General features: G+C 42.0%; 1 protein-coding gene across 1 annotated transcript in view; it reads right to left on the reverse strand.

Moving 5' to 3' along the window:
• The window catches only part of LOC114444119 (netrin receptor UNC5D-like), a 131,525-nt gene extending 109,989 nt beyond the window's left edge, over nt 1–21,536 (reverse strand). The window contains exons 1-2 of the mRNA XM_028418521.1: nt 21,533–21,536; nt 20,993–21,109 (exon numbers count right to left, since the gene is read on the reverse strand). Coding sequence (XP_028274322.1) covers nt 20,993–21,109; nt 21,533–21,536 — 121 coding nt within the window. The remainder of the gene's footprint in view (nt 1–20,992; nt 21,110–21,532) is intronic.
• Between the last annotated feature and the right edge of the window lie 1,959 nt (nt 21,537–23,495).

A 23,495-nucleotide genomic window follows, 5' to 3' on the forward strand; every position in this document is an offset into this window, starting at 1 on the left:
GTCTCCATTATTCCCTCACTCATGAACAAGGCCCTGAGACACTGAGTCCTTCACTGAGGCCTCTCTTTTTCATACCTTTTATCATGATGATTCTGAGGGTATATGCACATACTTGTCAACATTCCATTTCTTTACAATTGCAGTCTCTAGGAACGATGTGAATACACCAATCATCCACAACAGCCGTGGCTGCACACACAAAAGGGCTACATATAGATATGACGCTCCTCTCAGAGCCACTGCAGCAGCACCAGATGCCATATGTGTCACATTTCTTAGGCCTGCAAGTCTTTCCATCAGTCAATATAATCACTAGGCTAGGAGCAAAGACTACTTAACTTCAGAACAGTGATGTTAGGTTAGTTTAGAAATAGCATCTGCACCAGTTCAATGTGGGCAGCGGGGTTTATTTAAAAATAGGTTCAGAGTCAGACTGGTGGATGGATGAGTGGGTGATGATGATGATGATGAAAGGCCACGACACACCCACAGACACAGGGATAACAAGGGGGCATTAAAAAGTGGAGGCATGCACATAATGCTCAAATCAGACTGCGTGAAGTTTGTGATGTTTTCGGTGTCTGAGCAGGGCAAAGAGGGTTAATGTGATGTGCAGCTACAAAGCAGGATAATTGGCTTGACATTTAAGATGTGGCTGAAAAAGTTCTGTTGGTCTAATTTCAATCCTTGCAGTATAGTGACAGCGAGCGGAACAGTTTAATATGCACCACAACAACACAGCAGGGACATATCTGCGAATAAATTAATTAAAAGAACGAGTGCGCTGAAAATCACAAAACAAAGTGTGACATGTTGGAATGAAGTGAAACTCATCGGGTTGGAGATCAGAGGACCGGGGGATGTAAAACATTTTTAGATAAATGGCGTCAGCACAATCCACGCTCTGTGTTGTACTGGGATCACTTCATGTGGACGAGAAATGTGAAAGGAAAGCAACATTTCCTCATCATAAAGTGCGTCTGCCACCATCAGCATTTCCATAAAACATGGGAGGTTATTCCCGCTAAGAACAGGCGATTTACACCCAACATCAGCTCTGCAGCTGGTGAAGATAAGCAGATCTGAGAGTTTTTGTTGAGTGAGTGCGAAATAATTACTGCAAGCCGGTGTTTTCCGAGCCTGAACACTTTCTTGTTGTCGTAATTAATCATTTAAATGAACTCTTAGAGATTTTTTGGAGCAGAACTAATGGTTACGCAATGGGGTTATTGAATTTTCATTCAGTTTTAAGACTTGGCATTTCCCCCTGTTCTGATTAATTGTAATTAAAACATATTTTAATTCACCCAGCAGGAGAGGTAACAAAATAACAGGTACACACAGTCAGTGTGTCACTATGCAGGGCCCACATAAGGCTTTCCTACTATTATTATTAGTTATTGTAATGAATAATTGATCATGTTTGTGCAGTTTATGTTGATTTTGTTCCATTTAATTTATGTGTCATACAAGGCCAAGATGAACATCTGAATATTTCAATATTTTAAATTCAAATCTCTGCCTGAAGTGCAGCCTCGGCACAAACACTTCAACATAATCATGGTGGTTTCCTGGATGTATGCTAAGTTCACCTGAGCTGAAAATCTAAAGCATAGACTGTAAATAAAAATGGATGATATGACAGTGGCACAAAACTGAAAAATCTGGATTGCCCCCTGGTGGCTGGCTGCAGTATAGGTCATTCTAAGAGCTGCTAGGTTTTATCACACTGATCTGTGTCTGAGGAAGTAGCATCACGGCAGCCAAGCTACACAAAAAGTTGAGATAAGTGGGTAAAAGATTCTTAGATACTACAAGAATGACAGGCATGAAATGAAAGGGCTGAATATTCAGGTAAAGTTGTTGACTTGGAATCTTCAGATCTGGGTTGGAGCTGTGGAGTATTTGTGGTCAGAGTTCTGACAGCCCTACATTTTGCATTCATACAAAGAAATAGAGATATCGTACACACAGCATGGAGACGGCTGATGGAGGCAGAGATCACCTCCTCTTTGAAAAATGGCGCAACCAGCTGCAGCAGCTAATCCCAGATTATCAATGCTGTTCAACTGCTGATCAACAGGTTATTCACTAAATATTTAAACAGCAAATTATGATGTTTTCTCCCATTTCACCCCAGAACATTAAGAACAATACAATGTGACCTTAGCCAAACCATGTACATCCTAATACTGCAGCCTACTAGCTCTGCACTGATGATTGATCGTCATTGATTAATTCATCAATGTATTCCGAGATTTTATGGACAAAACAGTAGAAATAAAGGGGAAAACCGCTCTTAACTTTAATTCTTTGACACATTATGAGGATTTTGTGTTTGTCAACACAAAAAAAAATGAACTCAAAGAAATGATAAGCTTTGAAAAAACCTGCCTGTCCTGGCCTGAAGGTCACCTGACACCTGACCTCACCGCTCTTCATCAGACTTTACAAATGGTTAAGGGGCTGGACAGGGAACCAGACAAATGAAGTGAAAAGCCACTACTTCAAACCAGGCGGCTGACAGAGAGATCTGCCTCATCATAATGCATCTTCCATCTGGGTCCACGAGTTCTTGTGAAGACCAGACTTCAAACAATGAGAATTAGTTGCGCCGCAGTGTAGGTGTAGAACACAGAAATCTACAAAGCTGCTCTTTGCTCTCTGCAGTTCCTGAAAATGGCAGGATGAAAACGGCACTGCTCAAATTAAGACAAAGTGCAAACCTGCCTGGAGAGGAGAGCTGAGAACTTTGACACTGGAGTTTTTAAATAAAGAACAACTCCAGAAGAAGAAGGCAGAGAGAAGCACAGAGGACTGGGAGTGAAATGCCTCCAGGACAGAGCCCTTACTCATCCTCGCAAGAGTGAAGGAGAAAAAAAAAGTACCAGAAAGAGTTGGAAAAACAGAAGAATGTAGAGAGGAGCTGCAGAGGGCACCTCCTCCCTCCTCCCGCTCTCCCACACCCATCAGCTACAGCAGTGGGAAGCGGGGTTGCCTGTGGTTAGTTCAGGGGGACTATCAAGCGCAGGTCAGATCAATGGATGCCCTTAATGCAGATCAGAGCTTGACAACTCCCCTCGGTGTTGGCATTTCTGAGTGAACAGCAATTTTCCACCTCCACACCAGTGAATAGCATCAAAAGAACTCAAGAGCTCAGTAATAAATGAGAGACTGCAGACAATAATTAAACAAAATTCACATGTAAAAACGCACCACAGTGAGACGGAATGGCACATCATGAAAAGTATGATTTTAAAAAACCCTTCTCTTCTGTCTCTAGCATCAGAGGCCGCTATGACTCGAGTATTGACAGCCCTCTCCTGTGACAAAAGGAAATCATTCAGTCTGCAAACACGGGAACCGTCCCAACAAGCGTCCTGACATTGAGGTAAAAGTGGTGAAATCAATGTGAAGTTTTCTGAGAATTGACCACAATGACAAACACAGAAAACAAAGCAATCGGTTAGAAGCGTTCTATCATGAAACAAGCCCTGAGCACGTGCTGATTCATTTCTTCTCCACCTGATGACTGTTACTATAAATACTTTGGGTTATACAAACTTTGGGTGTCATATTGTAATGGTGTGTGTATTTTATATGCTTTATTTTCTTAAATATTAAAGGACATTTCTGGGATTTTCTTTCCTTTCTTTTGTGGGTCAAACAAGCTTTTTGTAGCTTTTGCATTTTAAAGTTTTGGGGGGAAAAAAATGCAACCACTTTACAAAGCTTTCACATACAACCAATGTGCAACCAATAGAGGAAAGCAATCCTATGTCTTGCCTTTGTTCTTGTAGCGACAATATTGATCATATTACCCAATGTCATCAGATCATGGGACTGATACAGCTGCAAAAGTCCGTCATAAGTTGAATTGGAGATGGTGGTTGTACATGCAACAAGGCAGACCTTTATTTAGGAGTTTCAGGTTCAAGTCCCCCCTGACATTGTTGGATTTGGCATAAGACACTAATCAAGTTTAGGCATTAAAAACAGGGTAAGCGGTGAGAAAAAGATCATCAACAATTCATTCAAGAAAAAACATTCTCTTCTGCAGTCGCCATTTTTGGCTACCATCACCCCTAAAGCTGCCGTCCCCATGAACACACAGAGATGAAGCTGGACAAAGAACACACATGTTCTGTTTTCAGGCATGCTCAGTGAATGCACATCAGCAAAAAGCTTCAAGGACTCCGTTATGTCCGTTCTCATTCATGTCACATGGCCACAAAAAAACGGATAAATATCCCATTTAGGACCACAAAAAAGGGGTCAATATTTTTCAAAAATACTAGAATTGTCCTTACAGTTTAAGGGCTTATTCATGAACACAGTAAATGTTCCTGGTTAGAAGACTTAAAGTAAGAAGAATAATTTATATCCTCAGCTTTTAAGGCTTAATTTAAAGTCCATAAAAGCCCTTAAAATTTATTTCTCATCCACCACAGAGCATCAGATATTAGAGTACCAACCTTAAGGGCTGAGAATGTCTGCACTGAAAGTATCTGCTAAACATACAAAATGTGGTAATAACTGAACCACTGTTCTGTGGACTGACAGAACTCAATTGGCTTTTCTTGTGGTACAAGATACAATAGGCTGTCTGTAAAGGTTGACAGAATCCAGCACACCTTGTGTGAGGAGAAAACATGCTGGGTGGTATTTTAGGCCCAATTACCCATATGTTTGGGACAAGTGACCTTTCCACACTGGTGCAATCTGAATGTCCAGATAGCTACAGCTAGCAGCCATCAAAAAAGCTTTATTCCAGTGTTTATTCTTAGCCTTTCCCCAAAGGTTACTCTCAGCCCTCACTGCCCATCAGTGATCTAATGCATGTCACAGATCAGGCCAGCGATGAAATAAGAGGAAGCAGATGGCTGATGAGCTGCAATCATAATTTTATAATTCCCTTTTTATCTTGGATGAAATATTGGTGGCTTGTCATCCTCACATGACACAGTTATGATCCCAGTTTCTTTTAGATCTATTCCAAATGAGACTGTGCTTAATTCTGTGGTGGTTTCAGAAGCAATTAGCCAGTGAGGGGACACATCCTAAAACTGAACCATGCTACTTTTCATTAAATAGCATGTGGCCTCCTGTGGCCAGTAGAACACACTGAGACTGACACTCTGCAGTGGCATTATATTTAGTTTTAGAGCACACAGTTTGGATTGAATCCTGAAGAATTCACCTTTAACAAGGTGCCGAGAACTCAACAGATCAGTGCAACGCAACTACCAGACATGCACACAACTCAACAAGAAAGACTTTCAATGAAAGCAAAGACTCGACTAGCCCATGCAGAGGTAGAGAAAGCATAAGAAGCACACAATGCATGCACGTATAAGATGTTAAACTTATACTTTTACCTTTAAATACTGCAGCGCCTGCAGCAGCTCTATGTAACTGGGTAGGGAGTCCTATACATGTACATTGTTGTTTCCAAGGCCAGTTATTTTTCTATCAGCATTTTAATAAATACTCATATATTACACCATCACTGGGGGAGGCTCTGACCGCAACCAAGCAGCCACCTCCGGTGCTGAGACATGAAGAAGTGTTAAAAATTGCACGTCGCTCTGCAGCCTCTACGGGCTGTCTCCAAATCTGAGTCGATCCCCATAGACTGCCATGTTAAAATGGCCAACTTTACAGCAGAAATAAACATGTTCACAGCCTGGCACCAAAAAAAAAACATAACCTTCCTTTTTGTGACAACTGTACAGGACGTATCAGGACTTAAAATTACAGGCATGACCAGTTTAAAAGACGGGCAATAGCCGAAGCACAGCTGGGGCTTCCTGGTTCTGCCTCTGCCTGCCTGCCTCATGTCCACCTCTATGCCTGGATTTGGAGTTCAGGCAGACACTGGTGTCTCAGAGAGATTCAAAACAAAGCTTTATTGAGGGTCTATGGCCACAACTAATGACATGGCACCTCCTAGACAACAATTTTTTTCCCCATTAAACTACGTTGTGCATCCCTGTGCCTGGAAATACAGACACAGAGGCAGCTCTTCCACAAGAACGTCAATAAAAGGTGTTTTCTTTAATAAAGTTACAAGAAGCATCCGAAGTTAAATTGAAATTCAGCCGGCAGGGTTTCCACCTTTGTATCTGACCTTGCAGAAAATTTCACTGTAATAAAACTAGGAAGCTTGTGTGCAGTCAACCTCTTCTGTTTTTGTTTTTTGTTGAAGTTACAGCTGCTCAATATGACAAAATGATAAACCAGAAACAAAGTTTAGAAAAATGCAACTTTTACATCACCTAGTGCTAAAATATGCAGCATGCCTAAAAGACTGCTGCTAAGAAAAAGTTGGAATCAGTGCATCTTAGCAGGTTTTAAGGCTTCAGGCTTGAAATCATGCAGGTGTGACGCCTTCCCACTCCCAGGCTACACTAGTCAGAAACACCATTTCCTAGATTCTAATAAAAACGTAATTTCCTTTACTTAATTAAACCAACTAAAAAAACGTTTTTATTTTACAAACTAATTCATAAGCTTAAAAGGGATTATGGCATAGTCTGAATATTTAAGGTTCAAATTTGAATTCCCTGAACAGGATTCTTTAATATTCAGGTTTCACTGTCATAGTTGTGTAGCCTTCAAAAGCTACAGAGCAGAAAGCCCTCTTGATCAAAGGCAGCCACCTCTACTGAGCTCTGCTTTTTGCATGAATGAGGACGGTTCACAGGGGTAAAAAGCAGAGATGTTGGAGTTCTGGGATGTGCTGTAAGGGTACCAGACTCCCACCGCCCCAGCCCTCATTTTAGAAGCACTGGCTAAAGGTTAATGCTCCGCTACCTGTGGAGGGAAGGGAGGAAGAACAAAAATAAAGCAGGGGGATCAAAGCCTTTTAGAGCATGCACTTCTGCGACTCTGAAATTCATGTAATGTATGTCTGGAATATGGGATCTAACAGGCCTGGATCTGGCAGAAGCAACACAAAAGAAGGTAAAAACAGAGGTAAACCCGTTCGTAACCATCTCATATGTGCTCCTGCATGCACACGTTCCTGCCCTTACTCCAGAATTTCTTCTATAAATGTCATTTTCCGGGGTTTAAACCAGCGATTATAACATTTTCAGACTCATAACCATGTAAATATTAGACATTTACCAACAGGTTTCTTGGATAAACTGCATTCTGAGATGTAACCAGTCACATTAATGAGTCCAACACCATCACCCTGACGCCTGCGCTGACTCCATGTCACCCTCGCTGACACCATTATTTGTCACAAGCCCACTTGTCGCCCTCATTTGGTTTTTTCCACCCTGACAGCGTTCGAATTCAGCCACCTGCTTATGCACCTGCTCCTAATGGCACTCTGTGCCTAACGGACTAACTGTAGGCCTGTAACATGGAGCCATTTTGCTACTCAACACAATACTCACTCAAAAACGGGGACAATAACCGTCCTTCTTTGATGACTGTGTGTGAACGGCCGACAGGAAAGGACGACGAGCCACGTGCTTTCACCTTGTGGCCATGTGACCAGACTGTAAAACAACAACATAAGACAAACTGCAGGCTCAAGATGCTCAAGATGAGAAAAACAAGTGTCTGTGTGGACTCTACAACCAATTGATAATCTTGCATGCCTCCAGACAGATTAGTGGGTAGAATAATCAGAAGATCAGTGTGGCATGTCTAAATCTGACCTCATGCATCTGCAGCCATTCTGACCTATTCTTCAGAATGTGCAGCAGCTAAAGCACGAATCCAGGAGTAAACCCAGCTCCAAACAAAGCTGTTCTTTGTCCAGTGAATGGATGAGGGTCTGACAAAGCACTTTGTTCTTTCTGTTAAAAGAGTAGATTCATCTTTCCTGATAAAACTGTCAATGCACAAACAATGCCATGAAAAATTCTGTGCTGCTTGTAATCAATGTCATCCCTGTAACGCCCTCCAGCTGACGAGGACAAAGATCCGGTCAGATGGACTCGGCTGATTATCGCTGCCTTCACTCTGCTTTAAAGCTGGAGGATAAACTGAGAAATAAGCTTTGCTTTGCCTTTGTCATCACAGTCAGAGGGATGACAGATTTTGCAAATTCACATTATATTCCTCAGAACATCAGCACAAGGTGCAGAGAAAATGACAACGTTTCTCGTTTCCAATTGTGAGGTGTAAGTGCTAAATAAAACTGCTGACTGATGCTTATTTCATTGTCCTCAGATAACTTGATCACAGAGAAAAGGTTTTTGAATAAGTTCTGTTATACACAACTAAAACAGAGCTGTAAAGCAAACGTGGGCAAGAGTGGCCCATGGACCGGTCCAGTCTGCAGTGGAACAAAGAGCAACCACCCAAAAATCAATAGGTAACAGGATTAGGCAGATATCTCTCTCCTTCTCCCACTGCTGCTGTTGGCGCATTTTCTTGTTGGTGGTTGCATTCTTGTCAGGTGCTTTTAAAACACACGTTTCTGGCCTGACTCTCAGACTTCTTTGTTTTAGTACTTTTAACACTAATAATTGTCTTAAGTAAATCTCTGTACTTCATCTGTGCACGCTCAGAACTCTTTGCTTAAGCAGACAAAGCACCTCGTGAGTGTGCATCACAGATCGATGGAATGACGGTAGCCAATGGGAAAATATATCACCCAACTATCTACAACACTGAGAGGGATCGCCACAGCCTGAAGACTAAGGCTAGCAGCTATCGGCTGAGCGTCGCACAAAATGAAGCGGACCGTGTTGCGTCATCGTGCCCTTAAAGCCTACAACATGGCCAAACGGCTAACGGAGTTTAAGTTTCCAGAAACCGATATTTATCTATCTCAAAGATAAAAGTAGCCTACAGCTCACAAACAAAAATAATGTGTCCCGCGTCCATCTGACAGCTGCATGGACTCATTTTACATGCACACTTTAAACCTGCTGATTCTGGACATTAACATTGTCCGGGTGCATTGTTCTGCTGCAAACACACAGCATGCAGCGAGCAAAAGTCAAGAAGCTGTTTTTACACATAAAACAACTTTCAAGACACGAGTATGTGATCAAACCACAACTTGACCACATGAGAGCTCTTAGTGCTCTCTAAAGAGAACCAACAACCACATTAATATAAATACAGTCAGACAGTCTCAGATATAAATACATCTAATTAGTAACGAGTGCAGTACAAACTTTAGTCCACAGCACTGTGATTTATCTTGCTTCAATAATTAATTAGAAGTAACATAAAGCATAAAAAGGCTTGTGTATTACAGTACAGCTTCAACACAACAACAAAGGCAGCCTTTATAAAATATGCATTTTTGTCTTTGAGAGAATGAAAGTGAAAGACATGCATTAAGATCAATTGATGTTATGAGATGCAGACCAATCAATAGCAAACAGAAAAAAACACAATTAGACCATATGAGATCTGTTGACCAAAAAAACACTACATTATTACAAATATGCACACACACACACGGATGTCGGATATAAATAAATCTAATTAGCACCGTGGCAATCGACATGCAGCATTCAGTCATGGCATGTGCAAACACACTGAAAATGTATTCCGTGGCATTTAGCACAGTAATTTATCTTACTTTAATAATTAATTTGAATTAATAATAAGCATAAAAAGGCCTGAACACTGCCAAACAAGGCCGCCTCGCACAAGATCCTGCAAAAGGAGCTGAGGAGTTCCTCCTGACGATTTCCCAGAAGGAGCTAATGGACCGCTGTCATAAAATGACACAGTACAAAGAGATATGCAAAATATTTGTCAAGAGGCAGGTGCAAATAATATGAAACCTGAGCTTTCAACTTTATATTATATTATATTATATTATATTATATTATGTTATATTATATATATTTGTGTGGTTTTCATGGTAGGCTGTGGGCCTTGCAAAGTGGCACTTACATGTAAAAAGGGCTGTTCTATTCAAAGGCTATTATATTGGTCACCATGGTCACAGAGCTTCATCCATGTAATGTGAAGACATGAAAAACCAATAATTAATGTTAGAGACCTAAAAAGCCTGCAGTCCATCTGTAATAACAACAAAAAAAGACAACGTCTAAAGTGTTCTGGAGAGAATCATAAGCTACACATACACCTGGGGCACATACAGAGGTCTGTGATGCAGAATCTCTCCATGCTATTGTCTGGACAGGGAAATTATCTTTAAATACATGATGGACAATGGAGAGTGACTTGATGTTAGAGCCAAATACCTGCTGTTTTTTTACACTTCATAGCCTGCAGTCAGAGCTGGGCACAAAGAAGAATCTCATCATCATTTATATAACTTTTCAAAAGTTGTATTGCATGTCACTTGTTTTATGTTTTTATAGATATCTCTGTCTTTGTGCTCTGCTGCTGCTGCCTCTCTGCTCTGCAACACAAACAGAAGTGAGCGCCCTAATCCATTCTTGTGTGTCAGTCACTGTTCTGAGTCACAGTGTAGAATCACACAATCATGCAGGTGGAAGAAATGTTGGAAGAAGAAAATAAAGAAGAAGAAGAAGAAGAGCACTCCAGTAATTTAAAGCCTACAGTGATTGAAGAACTTGGTAACCAATGTCTATGGTTATTGATTAAATTAAAGCAGTCACATTGCATTATGGACTCTCCCTCATCTGAGGGGAAATAGCCGGGAGAGAACAGAATCCCTGATATGGGTCGTAACACCGCCGGCTTCCGTTCCGTCTTGGGAGTGTTCCTCCATTAGCCTTGAAAACAAACCCGTTGTTCCTGTAGGTTATCATACACCTTGTAGGTCAGTGAAGAGAGAGCTGAATGTCAGCAGTATATTACCTCAGTGTGTGAGGGTGACAACAAACATTGTATTGTGTTAGCAGCAAGGACACAAAGCAGACCAACTCCTGCCAAGAATGAACACACACACACACACACACACACACAGACTCAAAGAGACCCACAAAGAGAGGGCCGATTCTCAGATGTACTGCAAAGGTCAGCTTCACGCTGTGGTCTATCTTAAACTCTCTGTGCCATCAGATACACTGTTATAATCACAACATCAGTGGAGAATACCAAAGAGAAGGTGGAACTGAGCAGCATTTCTGCACGTGCAAGAATATATTTCCCTGTTCTGACTTCCATTCTCTGCCATATTGAATTCGTTGGCATTCACTGGCCGAGACGCGGGAGGCCGCTGTTATCGACTGACTATGGATCAGGTCCACTCCAGCCTGTGGGCCATTAGGACAGGCAGCAGTTCAGACTCCTGCCCTCGCCGCTCCTTAATTGGTCCCCTCAGAAGGCCGGTGCACACCGGCTTCACCACCACATTGGGAGATTATACCAAAGAGAAAAGAGAATCCCCGTGTGCGAGCTGCTTGCCATCGATTAGCTCGCTCCATCACTTCGGTTTCTTCTTCACTTTTCTTTTTTTTTTTTTATCTCATTTCTTTTCACCGACAGATTACAATCAGACGGGGTGGTCTTTGAGTAAACCATACAAATCGAGATAAAGAGAAATAGAGAAGACAATGGCTGGAACAAATGGGAGATGACTCAGGACTGCCTACTGGGTAATTGGGTTTTATCCTCTCATTTTATCAGGTGCTGTTTTGTGTTACAGCTATACAAACGCACACATATATATATACACACACACACACACACACACAGAAAAAAAATGAGGATACCTAGACATTAGCAGATCTCAAGATAACTGATCAGGAGAGGGAGAAATGAGAGCGATGCTGCTCTCTCATTATGTCGCTCCGCTGCTTTCTGCAGGGTTTCTCGCTCTGGTATGGAGGTATCTGACACAGCGGGTAAACACAACACACACACAAAAAAAATGTCAACACAAGGCGCCGCTGCACAATAGCTTGTATTTTCCATTTCCACATTCTAATTCACAACGTGTTCATTTCAACCTGACATTTCAATTTGGGACGCTTCTACAATTCAAGGCGTTGAATATGGGTCTTGTCAGTACACGTGTATGCTCAGCTTGGAGACCATGACAGGCTGACAATCGGCAGAAATATACTGTACATATCTCATCCTGTAACACGCACTGTTTCACCATTTCAGCTGGGACTTTTGACAACAAAGAGCTGCTGTTAGATGGAAGTAATATATGCAGGATTTATGGAATGTACAGGCACTCCACTCAAGCAGCTGAATCACTACATTTAAATGTCAAAAACGTTAGAGTTTTTTAACCTTTTTTTCTAGTTATGAATCATATTTAAACAAACTCTGAATTACAATTAAGCTATGCACTCTATGAATCCATATTTAATGCAGGCTGAATATGAATGCACCAAAGCTACGCTCTGGACTCTCTTCATGCTGCCTGCAACAAAGAATCATAGGAAAATATTTAATGTGTTTTTAATAGTTGTGGGACAACAGTGAGCTTAGCTGGCATACAGTGTCTTATTCAAAGAAATGCTTTATAACGTGCGCATTAAGATTTATGGCTTCATGCTTCAGAATCTGCATCGTCTTCAGCTTTGGTTGCTCTGAAGATGAAATGAAGCCGAAATAGGCAAGGCTATTTATTGATTCTGCTGTCTGTGAGCTGAAACAAAAGTAGTCTTTAAATGAATGTAGCCACATCGATGCACACAATAGAAGTTATCTATCTTAATGACAAAGGGGAGTCCTTGGCTGAAGGGGGAACCTCATCAAAGTTACACATGCATATCCCTGCAACACAGCTCAGAGAGCAGAGGAAAACACACAGGGTATGGATAAACATTAGGATTCTACTGTTCCAGCTATTAAGCGGTGTCAATATGCAGCAGGAACGACACATTCTGCAAACATAGTTTTGTTTTAAGAAGCTTAATTTGAATGTAAATGAGCAGCACAGGTGAAATTTTGAGTTCCGGATATTAAAGACAATGTCATAGACTGAAGGAGGTGAGCAGACACAGGGTCTCATGTCGGCACATTGAATTAGAATTTACCCATAGATGTCAATGTCAGTTTTTTACTCATACAGAGAAAAAAAAAACTCTGTATGTGCAAATTGTTGTGTTAAACTGCTGTTGTTCTTTTAGTCTGAGCTGCTCAGGGTGAAGGAAGAGGTGGATTAGGTGGAGATGAAGAAAAACAATGTGCAGCTCTGACAGACATTTTACCACCAAGCTGCTGATTATTAAAGGCGGCGCCCTCTCATTTAAACAAATTTGCTTCTCCCAAACAAAAAACGCAGACAGCCAAGATACACAGTTAAAGAAGGAATGACTCCTCTAAACACAGGTGTGCCTCTGGTCCCATGGAGATTACTCATCCTGCTCAGCAAGGTGCTTGTTTGGCTGTCCTGAAACTCTCAGATGTCCTTACCAAAAGGGGAAACTGCAGATCCAGCCTGTGATAGTGGCACATTCAGCTGGTTATATTTAGAATAAGTGTATATCATTGAGCCTCAGTTCAATTAAATGCCAGACTGACGTTCAATAACAATCACATCCGTGCACATGAGCAACAGAACATGCTGACGAACCCCAAAATGACATCACAACAGTAATCAAAAGGAGGGATGTTACTTATTGATATGACCATTGATTGATATGAGGGCACAGAGCTACTCTATGAATAAAACATAGACTGTTAATAAAGATGGACGACATGACAGCCAACGGTGTAGTCAAGCTACAAGTGGATGGACATTGATCTCTGCTGTGTGGACACTGGTTTCCATATGGCGCCTGTAAGTGAGTTATTAGCTCGATGACACGCAGGTTCTCACTACCCAAACTGTAGTTTATCTGATCAAGATCGGCTGTCTTAAACATTTTCTTGTGCTTCCTATCTAAATAAGTTTCTTCTGCTACATTTGCTTCTTTGATAATCCTGCTGAGCAGAACTGAGAATTTAAATAAATAAAAATCCTGCTTCTTTTGAAGAATAATCTCCACTTCCTGACAATTATTTGTTGAATTCATGAAATATGGATTACAGAAGCACCTGACTTTTATCAATGTTTTCTTCTTACTGTTGCAGTGTGTAAAGCATCATTTTTACCTGTCAGATTGAACTCATACAGTTCAGCATGCTTCTGGCCTGACACTCGTCTGAACCTCCCCTCTGCAGGTCTGAGGATTCCTCCTGACGAGCGCAGAGGGGAGGCCAGTGAGACCCCGCTCTCTGCCCTTCACATTATGAATGACGGAGCTTTGTTGGTTTTACAATGTTCAGCCACAAATGACTTCAGAGAGGTCTTATGAAGGCTTCACGCACCAAGAGGGACTCTTACACACCATCCTGCAACTCTGACACTCACAAGTGCACTAATGGCCACTGAGGACAGATACAGCTGCATGAAATACAGCCGGCATCCTCCTTTCCTGTAGGTTGTGGTATTACTAGAGAGGGAGAGCCAACCTGGAGTGAATTCACAAAGAGATGTGGATGGAGCAGCAAATTGGCTGCTGTGTTACATGGACACCATAATACCAGCGGCATACACGAGTGCTAACAGACATCTTGACATAATGCCATCCAAGGAAAACGTAAAGCTGCCACTACTGCCTGCCCGCCCGCCTGCCTGCTTCAGCTCCACCTCAACACGGCAGTGGTTGAAGCCCAAAACTGCTCTTCAGAAACGTACTGATGAGGTCGCATCTGCATCACAACACTCTCATTCACATGTAAAAAACACGGCACAAGAGAATCACCTGTAGAGCCACAAGGCTTGTTAGCATTAGCTCAGTTAGATGCAGACTGGAAGAAACCAAAGCTGTTGAAAACGCTGTGAAAGAGGCGCAATAACGACACAAAGATCAGCATACGCTGCGGCTTACTTTGGATATAATTAGAGTACAGTAATCAGAATACTGTGTTTACATATGCAGGATATGCTCTAATTCAGGTTAATATTTCTGTGCATGTAAATACAGTCGGTGGATCTTTGTATAATTTAACCTCGTCTAACCTCGGATCCTTCATGCTACAGAAAGAGAAGAAGACATTTGAAAGAGCCTTGATGGTTTCATGCATGCAGTCCTCCAGGAGAGACACAGCTTTTGTGTTTACGTGTGCGCTTTGTTAGTTTTACATTATGCATCACTCCGGCGTTTACCAACACTTTGGAGAGGAAGCCAACACGGCTCACGGCTGATGACTAACGTCTAAACAGACATGACAGCATATATATATATATATATATATATATATATATATATATCTCCTTTCAAGGAAATTAATTCCATGTTCACTCCTATCGATTCCTTACATCTGTCATTTTTGATGTGTTTCCAATAACCTGATTATCAGCGTTGTCATGTGGGCACTGTAGGAAGATAACTTCCAAATCTCATTGATCTCTTTACACAAGGGAACGAAGAAACCTCAACGCCGACATCTAAATCTGATCTATTCGATTTACTTCACCAACTAACGCACAAACATTTTACTTCACACACCAAACACACATTATACAAACCCCAGTCATTAAATATGTATTTGTTTTTGATTACTCTTGAAATTAATTCATCGGGGGGGGGGGGGGAGCAGTGACAGGTGCTCACTGTTACTGACAGTTACTGATAACATGAGATGTTTAAGTATTCTGCATTGTAACCCGCCTATCAGTCTTTTTTCTCCCTCCCCCTGACTTCCTCTGCCTCTCCACGCCAGGCTCCTCTCCTTTTCTCCTTCAGTCAGGTGAGCTGAAAAAATGATACCAGAACCAAAACATTTGTCACAGCAACAATCCGCTGAAACTAAATTACACCGAAATGAATTTCAAGGGAGGAGTGGACAACAAGAAAGGATGAAGGAATGGGCTGTTTATGGAATAAAAGCACTTTAGAGCCAACAGCGCTGCTGCTCCCCAAACTGAAAGGGAGTGTGTTTGGCATTGAAGTGAATGGTGTGTGTGTGTGTGTGTGTGTGTGGTGTGAATCTAGCATTTGTGGCAATGCCCTTGAGTTAGCCAGTGAGGCATTGAATGGTGTATTGTGGATGGGCAGTTATCTCCAAGGCTTCCCTTTCAGTGTTATTAGAAAACACATGACGGCAACCTGAGCTCTCACAGCAGAGGAAGCTTCAAGGCTGCAGAGACGAGGCTGAGAGGCGAGTCTGCAGGAGGCAACATCTGACACTGTCCGTCACTCTCTCTGCTCAGCATATAGAATGAAGGGAGTGCAGCGCATGCATGGGAGCTTTAAGAGGTGAAAAGTATATAAAACCATACAATAAAAACACCAGTCAGGAGAAAGAACAATAAAACAAGTAAAAGTCAACAACTCAAACAGAGTTAAAAGCCAGAGTAAAAAGATGTGTTTTAAGTGATGACTTAAAAACCATAAAAGAATCCATCTGTCTAAGGTGCAAAGGCAGTTTGTTCCACAGTTTAGGACCTGCGACAGAGAAGGAACGGTCCCCCCTAAGTTTTCTCTGCGTTTTTGGGACGACCAAGAGAGACTGGTCAGCTGACCTTAGAGAGCGAGCAGGGCAGTGGGGCTGGAGCATGTCAGACATGTACTGAGGGGCGAGACCATGAAGGGATTTAAAAACAAATAAGAGAATTTTAAAATCGGATCGGGAGCCCGTGCAATGACTTTAAAATCGGAGTAATGTGCTCTTGTTTCTTAGTCCCAGTTAAAAGCCGTGCAGCAGCATTCTGTATACGCTGCTGTCATGCAAGTGAAGACTGGCTGAGCCCATAATAAAGTGCGTTGCAAAAATTTAACCGATTCGTAATAAAAGCATGAATTAAGCACATAAAGTAGAGCTTTATTTATTATTTCTTTTAGTATTGCCCTTAGTGTGCAATGCATTGTGATGAGGTGTTACACACTTTGGTGCAAAGTGGATTTATAGAGGGCATGCTGGTTAAACATTAATTACAAAATCTGATTGTCAGTATAGTCGAGCAACAAAATAGCCTGTTAGCAAACAAGTTTTGGTTTTCCAACGCTGCACACTGTGCAAGATTCCCATAGCAATGAATGGCTTCCTGTTAACTTGGACACATATGTGCAAAGCAGGGCTGTCCATAATCGGTTTGGGCGATGAGACGGATTTAAGTCCATCCATGGTTTTTGTTTTTGCATCTATGTTTCCTGATCAAATTGCACAATTTCCCAGCCTTAATTGATACATGACATTAAAACCATGAATATCTGAATCTCTGAATAAAAACGGGGCTTTAACTGAGGCTTACGGTGCAGCTAGAAGTTACTTGGAATGATTATTTTGGAACACAGATACTAATTTAATCAACACTGCTTATCTGCTACTACTTTGTGTATAATTATATCAATTATGCATCCTGAGCATCAGCATCAGAAACCCAATACTGAAGGAAGCGGATCAGAACCCAGGCCACCAAATGACTGATGAGAGCAGAAACAGTATAAAAGCCTATTTACATCCAATAACGTCTACAATACAACAAAGGCCGCACGACGCTCCATAAATCCATACGTAACCACAGAGGAGCGGAGCTGAAATGTTACATTACATCAACACATTTATAATGAAAGCATTGTTGTTGTTTTTTTCCATGGGTGCAAACAAAGGAAGTTCTGTTCCAATCAATGCTCGCTCTCCTGGGAATATTCTGAATAAAAGCTAATCTATTGACAACATTCCAAATTCTCAATATCCCACATCCACACACACACACAATAGCTATTCAATCACCACTGCCAAAGCTGGGCTGCCATCACCAGCATAATGAGTGTGCTTATGGTGTATATTTAAAGCTGAAATGTTATTTTCTTTGGCCAGGAATATTCTGCGGCTTCCTGCCTTCCCTGCAGATATGCCGGCCGTCTCTGGCTGCGGGTGAGCAGAGCTCCCTCTGAACGTGGAGAAGAAATGATGGGGAAAGGCTCTTGATGGCTTGGATAGAGAAATGGGTTCTCTTTGAATAATGCAATAGTGAAACTGGGCAATATGACCACCATGTTATCTCTTGAATAGAAACAACTGTGGATAGCAGGCCAGCTGTGCTCGTGAATTCATATCATGTGAAATGTCAGTTAAATCAAAGCCTGAGCTTGGAAAAGATTGTGGCAGTCATTTTTTTTTTTTTTGGATAAATAAAACATGGCAGAGATGACTCCATTGCCCTTTATCCCCCCTCTGTCTCGCTCTCTTTCTGTTCCTCTCTTGAGTTTCCTCACTTACACCATGCTCGAGCCAGCATGGCTTTTTATCCAGCAGGAGGTACACAAACAAGCCTCGACCACTAACAGCCCGTCCAGGATTATTAGACTATGAGCAAATGTCTGTGTGTACAATTTTAGCGTGCTTTATTTGTGGTTAATGCTACTTGGAATGATGTAAGGTCAATCAGCCATTTGTCATGCAGCCTGACAGGCTGCTGCTTCTTTGCATGTGGCGACAGAGTGAAGTCTTCCTGAGGACTGACCGGTTACATGGCTCTACACTGTCATCAGACAAACAGGGTGTGTTTATTGATTTCACCCCGATAACCTTGGATAGCCCATTAGGACCTAACTGAGGCAGCCTTTCAATTAATTTATACAATTTAGAGAACATATTTTTAAAAGATAAATCTGACTTTCACTTAATTGCTTAAGTCCTTTAAGTCCTCGTAGATAGAAAGCTTCATTTTCTCCTTTTCTTCCCTGGAGGAAGGCCTCACCCTGGCCACTGTATACTCAGCAAATATAGGAGCAAACACTAAATATGCTGGGGACTATTTTCAGCTGCAGATTAATACACATTTGGCACATTTGCAGCAGCAGGATTATGTGCATATACGGACTCCAAAGTGCACACTGTTATGTTTTTTAATTGTTTTTGGACAACAAAGAAGCTCTAAAGCACAAAGGAATAACTTCCACCAAGCTTTGCCCACACACAGTTTATAGCAGTCGCATCATTCCTGTTTCTGATATTATACGGGTGGAAAAAGAAGACGCCAAATAATGAGTTATTGCCCCCCCCCCTCCCCGCCGACACCATCAGCTGTTTTGTTTTCACTTGCCGTTATGATATTAGGAATTTCCGTGGTGTTACGTTTTAACTGAAGTTACAACTGGCAGCTAGAAACATGAAAAGAGAGTTCTTTTTCATCATGAATAATCAGCAAAAGAAACGCATTTAGAATCCTTTGAAGTTCTTCACAATACACACCGCAAGTTGTGTGCGTTCGTATGTGACACACTCTGCTAAACATCCAATATGTAAGCACTGGTTCTCACACTGCTGCTGCTGCTGCTGCTGCTGCTTCATGGTCTCATTGCAAACACCTCCGTACTGCTCGTTGCTGCTGCACAACATTTCATCACTTCCCCTAAACCACCTGTAGGCTCTGATTGGAGGGTTCTCCGTCAGGGTAATCAGTGCCTGGCTCTCTGTCTGATTCCAGCCTTGTAATTGACAAACACAAGTGTATGCATATATATATATATATATAGTCTACTTCCTGTAGCAGCCAATGCTCCATGTCTCTGTCTCGCTTTTACATTATTTAGTCAAGTTTTTTGTAGACACTCCATTTCGTGTCATTTCAAGTCTGCATAACATATCAGACTGTTGACATCCATATTATTGCACAACATAAATATTTATTTCTAAGCCTGGCAGAGATCCACTGCCTACTTGGCAGCTGCAGTACAAATATATACCTATGCAGCTTTTTACACACGACATCGTGCACACACACACACACACACACACACATCTCACCACAACATTATTGTTATTTTCTGCCAAGTGCAGGTCACTCCTTTCAAACACTGTGCATGGAAATGTATCCAGAGTGGAAACACTGATCATAAATACAGTTGAAAGGTTATCTGCACCGCCTGAAGAGAACGACAAAAACCCCCTCCTGATCTTTACATGCCAAGTTGCCCTTAAGACACTTATGCTTAATCTAATATTTATGCAATGCAAATTTCCAAGTTGAGGCTAATTTCAAAACTTGAGATGCAGAAATATAAAACCTTGGGGCTAGTTAACTAATTGACTTGCAAATGCATCTTTGTTACACTGCCATGTGAGCTAAATGGATGTCAATAGGTCAGGAGAGATTCACCAGAAGAGAAAAGCGCTTCTGTCGAACTTCATCACTGACCACACAGAGACGGAGCGGAACATCTCATCACAGAGCTGCGATCAACAGAAAACACACAGACAACAGCCACACGGTGCAGGCTAGGCTGTCACAGAAGTGAGCATCCACCAGCACAGCAGCAGCTACACAACCATCAAGCATCTATCACCAAGGCTGGCTGGGCGTACACCCTGTTCCGCGTTACACAATGTGACTCATGTTTGCATGTGTGGCCGAGAGAGGGTCAATGAAAAACAAACAAACAAACAAACAAACAAACAAACTGCAGAGCAGAAATGTTTCCAAGGGGACCCTGAAAAGTGACGGACCTGCTTGGCTCTCTGTTGTTTGATAGTCAGTGCTGTGGGAAACAAAATAAAACAAACAATGTTTTTATTCTTACAGCCTAACTCACTCTATTTCTCCTTTGCTTATTTATAACCCAGCAAGGTTCGTCACTTTTTACGGTCCCCTGGAAACGTTTAGTTTGAGCTTGCCGTGGATTTCTGTGCATTGACACCCCCTCACATCCTGATAAAGATGCTTTCTGAATTTTTTATATATTAGCGAGTGATTTCTGATCATTTCTGGTGTGTTGAGCTCTCTCTGTCCTCATGAAATCTGGTGGATTGTGTCCAAAAAACAATAAGAATCATCGTGTCAGTCACAGACTAAGACGCTGCTCTCGCTGCGGTTACAGTTACAGCAGGTAGAACGGTTGTATTGATCCACAAAGTCGTTTAAATACACACAATTAAAGAAAAGTCCACTTTTAGAAACACCACAAAACAGCACTCTACACACACGCACCCCAGCCTGCGTGTTGCGCATCACAATCAAAGGAGAACTTCAGGAGAATTCAGTGAAATAATAATCAGACTTTTTTACGCACACGGGCTTCAAAAGTCCAAACAACAACAATTCATGGCAGTCCGCGGATGCGCGCAGCTTTACCGTCACAAACACTGCTCAGTGTGTGTGTGTCGGTGCCGTGCTTACCTCTCGCTAACGTGGCCGGGACTCGCAGACTAAGAAGCACGAGGATGGAAAAACTCAAGTAGCATCCTCCCGAAAACTGTCCCATCACGGCTCTGCGCGGCTCCCTCCCCGGCGGCTCTGGGGGCACCGGCCGGGCATTTGTCGTCAGCTGCACGAGACTCCTCCAAAAACACCTCCGCCGCCTCCTCCTCCTCCTCCTCCTCCTCCTCTTCCTTCCTCCACCTCTTCCTTCTCAGCGTCGGAGCTCCGTCCAGGTGTTAGAGAGGGAGACTTTAGTGTCCGCGGAGACAGAGGGAGACAGAGAGAGGACTGTCAGAAGGAATCGCAGTGCGGAAGGAAGGAGGAGATGGAAAGTGGTGCGGAGAGCTTCCAGGTCCACACTGAGCCGCGCGAGAGGGGACTCATTACCGAGCGCGCGTGAGCCAACTGCTTTTTGGAGAGAGAGAGAGAGAGAGAGAGAGAGAGTGAGGGAGAGAGGGGTGTGTCGTTCAAAGCCCCGCGGACCTGTTGAGAAATGACAAAACGTGTGTGTGCCATTACGCATGCGCGTAACGACCAAAAGAGCCTGGGCTCTTTTTCAATTACCTCTCTCTCTCTCTCTCTTTTAATGTGTGTGTGTGTGTGTGTGTGTTTTTCACTCACATCATCCAATCCTGCACAACAATGTGGTCACTGAAAGCGACACCCTGCTGTCTCGGAGCTTTTGCCAGCGGGTATTGTCTTGAAGATTACCTTTTTATTAATTAATATCCTCAGCCAATGAGCGCATGGCCTCTGATTGGTGTCCTATTGCCAATTAAAAGCGCGTTATCTCAGTTCAATTAAACAATGGAATGATTAAATTCAACCCCAGTGGAGTGATCAGCCTCACTTCTTATTTATCTGAGCGGTGTTGGAATTATTTCGTTAATTTACTTTCCAATAATCAGGCAGCACTTTCAGAGCATTATGACATTCATTTGATAGGAGCCTCTAAATATGTGTGTTTAAGTTGGTATTCAGACACACAAGAGGAGAAATCTGCAAACAGGTTCGTTTGTCTTTCAGGATTATATATTGAACTGACAAACATCATGGTATAAATAACATCACTGTTTGTTTCCATGATATGCCTCCTTCACATGAAGGGGCGGGGCTTCTCCCCTCTTCAATAACAGAAGCATCAGCATAGTTAGATTCAATGGAGATCATCCTTGTTGCTATGTGTGGTCACTAAAGGGTTTGTATTATATAAATCTGTGTACATATTTTTAATTAAAATGAAGAACATATCTAAAACACAGTGTTTTGTTGAAACTGTTTTAATGTGTCTTTGCAAGTTACTGCATTTATATCATCAAAAAAAGTTCCTGAGAGTACTTTATGAAAAAGTTTTTAATATCCATTTTGACCCTATAAATGTTAGGATACACACATCCTTCAGTGTGTGCGTTCATTCCTTATGTAAATCACTGCAGATTGCCCTTCCCTATTACCCTATTGACCAGATATTTAGTGGTTCATTTCCCACTCTTGTAGCCAGGGGTCAGCCTGACAGGCAAGGTTAACTGCTTGATTATATTCTGAAGGGAGCCATAAATGCTGCATTAAATATTTTTGGATGGCCTTAAGGCTATTGAGCTACCTGGCAGACTGTGAACAATGGACAGATAGTGGGAGGAAAAAGGCATGTGAATGTGTCTGATTTACTTTTCTTTTCTTTTTTTACTCATATTTAATGTTGCAGCAAGCTTCTGACCTACATATCTTAAAAATCCAGCATGAAAGATGACTTTGTGTCTGTCTGTTTGTGTCCCTGCAACCCCAAACAATAAATAGTTTTACAAAAAAATAAGAGGGAAATAAATAAAAGCAGTGTTTTCCATGGAGAGCAGATGAAAGGGCCTTTGAAAGATTTCTTTACTCAAACAGGTCCAAACAGCCACACACTATAATGCAGCTTTATGTATTTGTAAAAGCTGTGTTGGGTTATGAGTCACAGCTTCCTGACTCATAATCAAACACACGTGCTGTAAGGATCTGAACAGCTGAAAGGTTCAATTGTGTTACATAACACCATAAAGAAAATCAATGTATTGGCAGGATTCTTCTGTCTAATGTGAGAGTCTGCAATCAATAATGCAAAAGCTAAAACATGAGCTATAACTATAAATTCAAGACGTAAAGGAAGAATTCCTTTTGTTTAGCTGGGAAATGACATGAATGTTCAGACAGCAAAGTGAGAATCACAGGTTACAAATCTTCCTGCGTGCTCTCTAATTAGAGGTGACGCTGTTTAGAGAGGCAAACATGGACAGTAATCAATGTCAGCGTTAGACATAAAAGGCCACATCTCCTTGTATGGAGGCAGCCTAGCATGCTCATACAAGCTCATTTGGGCGTGAAGAAGCTGTTGTTGTTATGTTGCAGTCAAAGGCAGAAGGAGAGCGTCGCGATGAGGCACACAGCCGGGACATTAACGATGGATGTTAGGATGCAAAGCTGGTCAATAAAAACCGGCTCT

This window comes from Parambassis ranga, chromosome 12 (assembly GCF_900634625.1).
Source record: "Parambassis ranga chromosome 12, fParRan2.1, whole genome shotgun sequence".
In the NCBI taxonomy this organism is placed as follows: domain Eukaryota; kingdom Metazoa; phylum Chordata; class Actinopteri; family Ambassidae; genus Parambassis; species Parambassis ranga.